The sequence below is a fragment of the Miscanthus floridulus genome, chromosome 14 (genome assembly GCF_019320115.1).
Source record: "Miscanthus floridulus cultivar M001 chromosome 14, ASM1932011v1, whole genome shotgun sequence".
NCBI classification, from domain to species: domain Eukaryota; kingdom Viridiplantae; phylum Streptophyta; class Magnoliopsida; order Poales; family Poaceae; genus Miscanthus; species Miscanthus floridulus.
This window is the reverse complement of record NC_089593.1, coordinates 61679332-61689224: the sequence shown is the minus strand read 5'-3', so window position 1 is coordinate 61689224 and position 9893 is coordinate 61679332. Positions and strand designations below refer to the sequence as shown.

The following is a 9893-nucleotide window of genomic DNA, read 5'->3' as shown; positions in this document are numbered from 1 at the left end:
TAGAGGCTTCATAAATGAAGCTATTTTACTTTACCTCATTTAATAAAAAATAGCTCCAAACAACTGCTGAAGCCGATGAAAAAGCTCTGCCAAACGGGGCCTTAGTCTACTTGCCTAATGTGACACGGACTAAACTCTCGGATCGAAACAGCCCAATCTCAACAACACACGCAAGTTACCAACGAAGACGTAAACTATGCATCGAAGACGTAAACTGGGTGGAAGTAGCCAGAGTCAGCGCCAGACGCCCAAACCACCACCGGCGACACGCTCGAGAATAGGCGGCGGCGCAGGTCCCCCTCCATCTCCGTCGTGGTGAGCTCCCTCCCCTCCACCGAACCCCGGATCCTTACTTCCTCTCCCGGCTCATGATCCTACACCGCTACGCGCCTGCTCGCGTTTTGAAGAAAAAACTTAACCCTTTCGGTTTCCTTGGCCGTCCGGATCTGGCTCCCCCTCGGCGCCGGCGCGGAGAGTTCGCGCGGCGGATCCGTCTCGGTGCGGGTGTCGAGGGCGTGTAAGGCGAGGGTGCTAGGTCGTCGTCGTCGTGTCGATAGCTTGGCGGGGGTGCCGGATGCGGCTGCTGTCTCTGCTTCTGGTTCCTGGGGATTGCAGTTGTTACTGATGTTCATAAACTAGATGGATTGGGGATCCGGCTGCATTTGCCGTTGCCTCTAGATGGCGCAGAGGCATAACCTACATCTTTGTGACATTTTCTGGTCTACCGTGTTTTCATGTTGCCAAAGGTTTTGAGTTGTTCATATTCGTGATTTGGATGCTCTTAAGCTCCTAAAGCTGGGGACCAGGGTGTCTCTAACCTGGCACAAGTTTGTCTGATGGGTGTAACCTTCTAGGTTAGCATTAGCCTTTGACATGTGTAGACTCTCATGTACTAGGTGTTCGTTTTATGATGTACATGAGCACATCACAGTCTAAATGCAGCAATAGAAAAAAAATGTACACCGACTGTTGTTATGTGTTCTTCACTAAGTATTTCTGTGTTCATCCATGACCTGAATGAACCAAGGATTTTCTTCTTTGCATAGGAAAACAACTACTAGACATGGTTTTAAGGGCATGTTTATGTTTTATTACCTTCATTCATATGTCGGGCTGGGAATCTGGCTGCATTTAGTGCTACCTCCAAATGATGCATACTCTAAGCCTATGTTATTGTGACATCGACTGATGGGAGCTGTTACGTATTGGATTTTCTGGTCTAGGTACCAGTTGATTTTTCATCTTCAACTCTATGTTTAAAGCTTTGCAGTGTGGATCTTCGTGTCTTAATCTTCTTAGACAATTTCCAGTGCGTGTGATGTAATTTAGCCTCTATTCTAGACCCGGGACTTACTCCAATGTGTGGAGGCTCTTTCATTTTATCACATGTTATTAGAAGGTCTTATCAGATTGCTGTTACTTTCCATTTCCATGTAGCTTCTAGGATACATTGTATTTAGGAGTAAGCATTGGTGTACATGAGTACATCACACCAGGTGCGTGGTACGAATGCCGCTTTAGATTGCCCCTTCATTGTTCTTTTAGGATTAGATTATTGCATTGCTTTCGTTACACTATATATGTGTCTGAACTTTCATTTGTATACTGAACTGTCAGCTATGACATTGTATGCTTTTGAGGTGTTATTAATGACTTAATATGGAATTGCCTGCTGTTGCTAGCCTGTAAACACTATAACTTTGCACTTTGCAGATCATTCTAGGTTCTGCGCACACCCGCACCGATCTTCAGACTCCGGGGCTCAACTTCACCGTGAATACACTGACGCTACAGAGAAGTCGTCATGGTAGGGATCTCAAAGGGAGGTGCGAAGACCCACCTGCCGTCTCTGATGGGCTTCGCCGGACGGGTATCCGCGCTGCTCTTCCTCCTGGTTGCCGGTGCTGTAGCAAATGACCAGATCTTCACCACTTCAGGTGAGCGCCGTGGGGCCGCGCTGGATCTCACCAGCGCCATTGGATACCCCCCCCCCCCCCCCCCCCCCCCCCCCCCCTCCCAAACACACACACAATGAATACACCACTTGGTCGATGTCTCTTGATGGTTCTCTCGTCGAATAAAAAATCCAAAGGCAGGTCGATGTTGGCGGTAACCTAGTGGCTAGTACCCATATACAATAAATTCTTGCCCAGATCTAGCAGCCTGTAGTAGTGTGGTTCAAAAGACTGTGCGCATATGGATCGAGGGCTGGTTTTATAATCTTGCTTGCTCTTAGGTTTCCTTTTGTTCAACACTAATATGCGCTGGAAGCGAGCTTAACTGGTGTTGATCGTCAGGTGTGACATTTGGGCGGAGTTCGCGTGAGCCAAGGTACCGCGTCGAATTCCATCCTGTTGATTCGCCGTTCCATCCAGTAAGATTTCTAATGGGTTTGTCCTTCCGATCCTTGTTTGTAACAAAGCAAGAGCTTTCTTTTGTTCTTACTCTCATTGCTGTTTATGTGTGGTCGGCTGGTTGTATGGGTATTAGGTTCTAGTGAACTGTAATGGAAACTACTTAAAGTTTACCGGCTATTTTTGAATGCTTATATATATAATATAAATCTTTCTTGACTTTACCACAGTTGGTCATTGGCTGTGAAAGACAATTGACTATAAATCAGGCCATGCGAACTTACCATATTTATTCTAAATTGTGTGAGTTTCACGCTTTCAGAAAAAAACGTATTTGAATTTTCCATTTTACATTTTTGCTACGGAGATTACGCTTGGCATATTTCAAACATAATCCCTTTTATCCTAACTAGAGATGATTATGGTGTATTCAATAGGAGAATGGTCAGGAATCGGTACCAATGGCTAATAATCATGAGGGGAAACGTTATAAGTGCTTTCTACCGGTTGAAGAAACTAAAACCATGAAGTCAATGCTCCCACAAAATGCAACTAATGTTATAATAGAAAGTGAAAGGAGAATTAAGCCAAAGGAGCCAGATGAGTTACTTGAGGTTCTCAAGGACCAGTGTTTCTACAGGGTGAGCATACAATTCTTTCTTATGCATGGGCATGCACAGTGTATTTTCAGTCATGTACATGTGTGCCTGGTAAGCAATGACTAAAAAAACTGATTATTGTTTATTTTGGCACAGCACGAAGGTTGGTGGTCGTATGAATTCTGTTATCATGGGAAAATCAGACAGGTCCATGTAGATGATGATAAAGTAAGTTTTTCCCTCCTTCAATAAATTAGTCTTTTTGCCCAGACCTGTAATCAAAACATTTTTATTTTGTTATTCTGTCTATCCATCACCTCAAACAAATCTTGGGGGTGTTCCAGTGCAAGAATTGCTAGCTTCAAATGGAGAAGCAAGTTCTGTACTTAGTGACAATGTGGAGAAAAGAATATACCTTGCCTGTACTTTGAATAATAGTAAATGTAGCTTCAGTTTTATTGGCATTACCACATATGCCATCAAAAGTTGCTAGAGCTACAGCATTGCTGTGTAAACTATGTCTCTTTTGTTGAAGGTTATCCAAGAATTTGTTCTAGGCGAATTCGATGATGACGCGACTGCTGCATACCACGAAAATAGCACCTCTGAGTTAGCTGACGATGACCATCAAGTGAAAGATATATCTAAGAGGTGGTGTACTGAACTCTCCTGAATGTGGGAAGAGAAACAACATAATATATGTTCCTCAGTCTTGAATGAATATATTCTGTTCCTGTTTTGTTTCAGGTATCATGTTCACTTGTATACAAATGGGACTGTATGTGATCTCACAGATATTCCCCGGGAGACAGAGGTGAGAAAGAAACAACATAAATCTACGAAGTAAAGCACATAATCACCATGTCAGTGCATTTGACTGTGCACACCCCGCCTTTGTTCTACAGGTTAGATTTGTCTGCTCGGAGCCTACTGTACTGATTAGTTCAATCAAGGAGATCTCTTCCTGCAAATATGTTGTAACAATTCAAAGTCCGATGCTTTGCAAAAACCCGTAAGTGCTAGCACTCTCCTAGTAGTAATTTCTATCTTTGCAGTACCTAAGCTCACTACCTTTGTTTTGCTTGTAGGTTGTTCCAGCAAGAAAAACGAACCCTCTCCATCCACTGCAATGAGTTGTCTGCTAAAGCAGAATCCAGTGGGGAGGATGACTCGCTTCCAAAAGAAGCGCAGATTTCCATCATCCCCGATCAGGATGAGCTACATGATTTTCCAGCTTATGCTACTTGACGTGCCTCCAACAATCATGTCTGATGTAGAAAAATCACAGTTTTGGAGGCGCAGTGGCAACTGAGCAACACTACTGTATTAACTATACCATGGATCCTACAGCAGAGGCTCCTTGTAAAGCAGGTTGAGACGATCATAGGATGATTACGAAAGTAGAAGGTTTCTCATGCCCAAAGAAAAGGCTCCTGTTAGGAAAGGTATTACTATTAGTAAAGGAAACAAGTTTGAGATAGTAACATTTGCTTGAAATGTCTACGACAAGAATAATGCAGCATTCTTGAAATGTAGGTGTGCGAAGCAATTTTTCTCGAAGTAGTAGACTTTGAATTTTTTTTTTTTATCATCATCTTTGGCAAACAAATCTTACCGCCTGTGACCTGACTAGAAGGGCCTGGGTTTGAGTCGCGGTCTTCTCGTATTGCACAGGAGAGGATAAGGTTCGTCGCTGACACCGACCCCGCACCGAGCGAGAGGTCTCTACATTGGTACGTCCTTTGGCAAACAAATCCCAGGAAGCGTGGGCTTGAATGCTCGTAAAACAGAAAGGCTCCTATTCTTTTATTGCAGATCAAGCAACTCAGGCCCAAAGAAAATCATTTGATGTTAGGATGCCTTGGCTCTTGATAAATTTCTTTTTGTCAGCTTTATTGTGTCATAGAAAAGTGTGTGGGTTGTTTGCGTTCAGATTGTACCTGATAAAAAAAACACGCCACACGCTTCGGTGCTTGGAGAACACATTCACAAACACCTCCTGGGAAGTGATATTTGGAAATAATACAAAATACAACTTTCACCATTTATTTACTCTCTCGGTTCCAGAAAAAAGAATATCATTCTAGGTTCTGCGCACACCCGCACGGATCTTCGGGCTCCGGGGCTCAACCTCAGCGTGAATCTACTGAGTACTGACGCCGGGACCTCTTGCACTCTAGCAGGGGTGCAACCGTGCAAACGAATCGGAACCGCATCGGCACAAGACACACTAGTCCAGCAAAAGAACCCTGTTTCGGCTGCGGTTGCGTTTTATTGGAGTTCGTTTCAGCTTTATCAATCATGGGGGCGTCAGGCGTGGCATTGGGTTGATGAGTTGGGTGAATAGCCTTGGCGCCTGGCATGCGGCCTGTTCGTCGGTTGTTTTCTGAGCTGGTTTGGGCTGGCTGGTGCTGGTTTGTTGTGAGAGAAAAATACTGTTGACTGGCTGGTTTGGGCTGGCTGAAACCAACAAGCGAACAGGCTGATGAGCTGATGAACCTCGTGGGGCAATGGCCTTTTTGTCCATATAAAAGGCTCATATAAATTCAAATTGTATCACATTTGGTACTCGACTTCGGTTCAAGTTACCTTCCAAACGTTCTATAGCTTCGCTACAGGAGTTCCCTCGTCAACGTATGTCCTCATTCCTCATCAAAGAAACCAATTATACCCGTTCCAAAATATAAGACGTTATGATTTTCTAGAGACATAATTTTTACTATATATCTAAATATATTATTTATCTAGACACATAATACAAGTTATATAGAAAAGCCAGAACGTCTTATAGTTTGAAACAGAGGGGGTATCTATCTTTGCATTAAGAGTTCTGGAATTCGACGACGGTCTTTACGGGTTCAGTCAAAGTCAAGTTGCTATAAGTTTGATTAAATTTATAAAAAAAATCTATCACCATTTCTGATATCAAATAAGCACCATTAGCCGGTTATGATGCATTGAACTAATTGCGAGCCAGTATTTTTGTACAACCATTAAAATAGGGAACTAATAGGTAGGCTAATTGATTAGCAAGCTTCCAACTCTAGTTATTAGCCAACTAGTTGTGGACTAATCTTTAGCCCTAGCTACAAACTACTCTCTCCGTTTCAAAACAATTCAACTCTCAGTCTCGAAGAGTCAAATAATTTTAACTTTAGCCATCTCTATAAAAAAAGATACTAACATTTTTTATATTAGATAAACACTATTAAATAGATCATGAAATATATTTTCATAGTAAATCTATTTAGAGATATAAGTGTCAACATCTTGTCCTATAAAATAGGTCAAACTTGAAAAAGTTTAACTAGCCTTAAATCTAGAATTGTATTTTTTGAATGGAGGGAGTAACTATACCTATTTGGTGCATAAACTTTAATATAATCCTTTCTACGTTAACTTTATTAAAACTGTTATAAAGTGGTCAAGCGATCACCGAAGACGTAAACTATGCACACAATGCGTAAACTCAGCCGGAGCCGGTCATAAACAATCGTAAATTTTGAACCAGAATAATATTTTTCTTTCTTCACCACCCAGCGACTATACCGAGCAGCCAACCGAACACGCTCCAGCGGCAGACGCCCAGACCACCACCGGCCACACGCCACCCCACGCGGATCGAATTTAGGCTCTCCGGTTTCCTCCCTCTCGGCGGCGGCGCAGGTCCCCTCCCTCCATCTCCGGCGTGGTGAGCTCCCCTCCCCTCCCCCCTCTCCCCCGTACCCCGGATCCTTATTTCCATTCCCGGCGCTTGATTCTACACCGCTAGGCGCCTGCTCGCGTTTCGAAGAAAAAGCTAACCCTTTCGGTTTCCTTGGCCATTCGGATCTGGCTCCCCCCTTGGCGCCGGCGCGCTGTGTTCGCGCGGCGGATCCGGTTCGGTGTGGGTGTCGATGGCGTGTAAGGCGAGGGCGCTAGGTCGTCGTGTCGATGGCTTGCCGGGGGTGCGGATACGGCGTCCGTCTCTGCTTTTGGTTCCTGGGTTGGATGAAGGGACGCAAGGGTCGTCTGCCGTGGAGTGATGGGGGTGGTGCACCGATCCATTCTGCAGCGAGCAGTTCTGGTGTTTTATTCCTATATATGCACCGGTGTCTGTTGACCTGCGATGCGAGAGGGCCACGTGATTAATGTTTGATTGCCGGTGGTGAAACAGAAATGGTGGTTGTCGCAGGGAACGTACTGTCTAGTGTAATAATGTCCGCTATTCAGTTTTTGCGGTTTGCTCTAGGATCCAAATGCAGCAGGGATGAGCTAGTATGATAGGGTATTTTGAATCAACTTCATGGGGGGTGCAGTTGTTACTGATGTTTATTTATAAACTGGATTCAGGATCTGGCTGCATTTGCTGTTGCCGAGATGGCGCAGAGGCATAACCTACATCTTTGTGACATTTTCTGGTCAACCATGTTTTCATGTTGACGAGGGTTTGCGTTGTTCATATTCATGATTTGGATGCAGTTCTGCTCCTTAAGCTCCAGTGTGCATCTAACCTATCACAAGTTCGTCTGTTGAGTGTAATATTCTTGCTTAGCATTAGCCTCTGTCATGTGTAGCCTCACAGGTACTAGGTGCTTGTTTCGTGATGCACATGAGCACATCACATATTCTGAATGTAGCAATAGGAAAAATGTACATTGACTGTTGTTTTGTGTACTTCACTTCTCAGTATTTCTGTGTTCATCCATAACCTGAATGAACTGAGGGTTATCTACTTTGCGTAGGAGATTAACTACTAGACATGATTTTAAGGGCATGCTTATGTTGTATTACCTTCATAGGTTGGGTTTGGAATCAGGCTGCATTTAATACTACCTCCAAACGATGTGTTCTCTTAAGCCTATGTTATTGTGACATTGACTGATGGGAGCTGTTACGTATTGGATTTTCGGGTCTAGGCGTCTAGCTAGCATACGTTCAAGTTGACTGTTCATCTTCAACTCTATGTTTAAAGCTTTGCAATGTGGATCTTCATGAAGGGCGGGCCTGGTGCAAGCGGTAGAGTCTTACCGCCTGTGACCGGAAGGTCCTGGGTTCGAGTCGCGGTCTCCTCGCATTGCACAGGCGAGGGTAAGGCTTGCAACTAACACCCTTCCCCAGACCCCGCACAGAGCGGGAGCTCTCTGCACTGGGTACGCCCTTTAATGTGGATCTTCATGTCTCAATCTTCTTAGACAATTTCCAGTGCGTGGATGGACTTTAGCCTCTATCCTAGACACAAGATTTACTCCAATGTGTGGTGGTTCTTTCACTTTATCACATGTTATTAGGTCTTATGAGCTTGCTGTTGCTTTCCATTTCCATGTAGCTTCTAGGATACATGATATTTAGGAGTAAGTATTGGTAAAGTTCCTTGGCGTTGTGTTGTTGTCCAGACCCTAGGCACTTTGCATGAGCTTCTATGGTCCTACCTGTAGATTAATTGCGCGTGGGAGAAGGGGCGTGCAGGAGGAAAACGCATCGCGCGCAGGGGAGAAGAAGCGCGCAGGCGGAAAAGGCGTCGCATGCGGGAGAAGGGCCATCCCTGCTGCTCGCCAATTGTGAGGAGAGGAGGGAAGAGAAAATGGCGGCTGGAGCACCTGAGCTGCTCCCACTCCGCAGATTCGCGGCTCCTGCTGCGACCTCACGGCGCCCCCACCGATTTGTGTCTTCAACCTCCGCTCCGTCAGCCTCCGTCATCCTGCTGCGATTCAGCGTCTCCTTCCTCTGCTCGATTCCTACCAGCAGCTCAGGACCCTTCACATCGGCTCACAAGTACCACTTCTTCTCCTCTCCCATCCTCTGCTCTGCCCTTCATCGCACTTCCTTCCTCTGTTCTTCCTCTCCTTTCCTTCCTCTGTTCAGAAGTCTGAACTATATTGCTTATGCTTGCTTGGATCTTGGACTTGGATATACTCCTCTGATGTGGTATGCTGCTTGTGCTTGGATGGGTGTAAACTGCTCTGGGTAGTGTGGGTGGTGGCTGCTTGTGCATAGGCTCTAAAATTGGCAGCAAAAAGGTATGTATAAATTTATGTTTATCCTGCTCTAATGTACATGAGTGTATGTGTATGGCGTCGCCTCGCCGTGCGCCTAATTTGCCTAGGCGTCTAGAAGGGGGTGGGTCGCCACGCCTTGCTTTACCGCCTTAAAAACTATGTGTATATGTATCATAGCTATCTTCCAGTCCATTCCTACCCTGAAGCATAATCTGCCCTTAGTGCAAACTCACTGAAGTCTCAAGTGTGCCTCATATTTTCTGAAGCTTTTGGTTTTACCTTTTGTTATCAGTTTGTTATTGTTGTCTATTTCACAAATTAGTCATTCTTTTGTCTATTTTTACTACAGCTAATTGGATTTTGTCCACAAATATAAGGACATTTGGTGTAATCCACCTGAATAGGCACGGTTATAATGCTGTCATATATGGCATTGATTACCTGAATAGGGAGGATTTATTTGCATTAATGGTGATTTAGTTGTTTGATTGAGGGATACGTCTTTTCCCTCCTGTAAATTGTCATAAAACCAAACACTGGAAATCATTAGACTTGTGATGGAGGGAGTATTTTGGAGCATGTCTGATGTAAGACAATCTGCTGCTGACCTCTCACTCTTTGTTTGCTGCACAACAGATTTGGCAATAGGTCATTCTTTGTTGTTCTAGTTGTAGTAGTAGGGCAATAGGCCACCACTGGTACATTAGTTGGTAGCTAATACATCAGCCATGTCTTGGTAGTGGGCTGAGGTAGGAATTGTACTGCTAGTACTAGGAGTAGTTGGGGCTGTACTCAGCCATGCTCATGTGTACCTTATAGTTGGTACATGAGTTGTATATACTCTACCTCTATGCAATGAAAACAGGCAGTTCAGTTGCCACAACCAAAAGAGCAGAGCTCTGGCCAACGTTGGTGCTTGTGCTGTGTGTGTGCCTGTGCTCACCCCTTCTTCTACCTCTAAC

The 9893-nt window shown here is 44.6% G+C and overlaps 1 protein-coding gene across 1 annotated transcript; it reads left to right on the top strand.

Moving 5' to 3' along the window:
- The first annotated feature begins 1748 nt into the window (after positions 1–1748).
- Positions 1749–4500, top strand: LOC136505787 (protein OS-9 homolog). The gene is made up of 8 exons (XM_066500934.1): positions 1749–1937; positions 2298–2374; positions 2792–2995; positions 3110–3181; positions 3489–3604; positions 3701–3767; positions 3859–3965; positions 4042–4500. Exons 1-8 carry the CDS (start codon positions 1805–1807, stop codon positions 4199–4201), a joined length of 936 nt encoding a protein of 311 aa, XP_066357031.1. The 5' UTR covers positions 1749–1804; the 3' UTR covers positions 4202–4500.
- The last annotated feature ends 5393 nt before the right edge of the window (positions 4501–9893 follow it).

What these genes read in the sequence shown, in the direction of transcription:
- LOC136505787 (XM_066500934.1), top strand. Translation starts at nt 1,805, where the DNA reads ATGGTAGGGATCTCAAAGGGAGGTGCGAAGACCCACCTGCCGTCTCTG. An exon ending in CCAGATCTTCACCACTTCAG is followed by an intron (nt 1,938 to 2,297) that starts GTGAGCGCCGTG and finishes GTTGATCGTCAG; the next exon opens with GTGTGACATTTGGGCGGAGT. An exon ending in CCGATGCTTTGCAAAAACCC is followed by an intron (nt 3,966 to 4,041) that starts GTAAGTGCTAGC and finishes TTTTGCTTGTAG; the next exon opens with GTTGTTCCAGCAAGAAAAAC.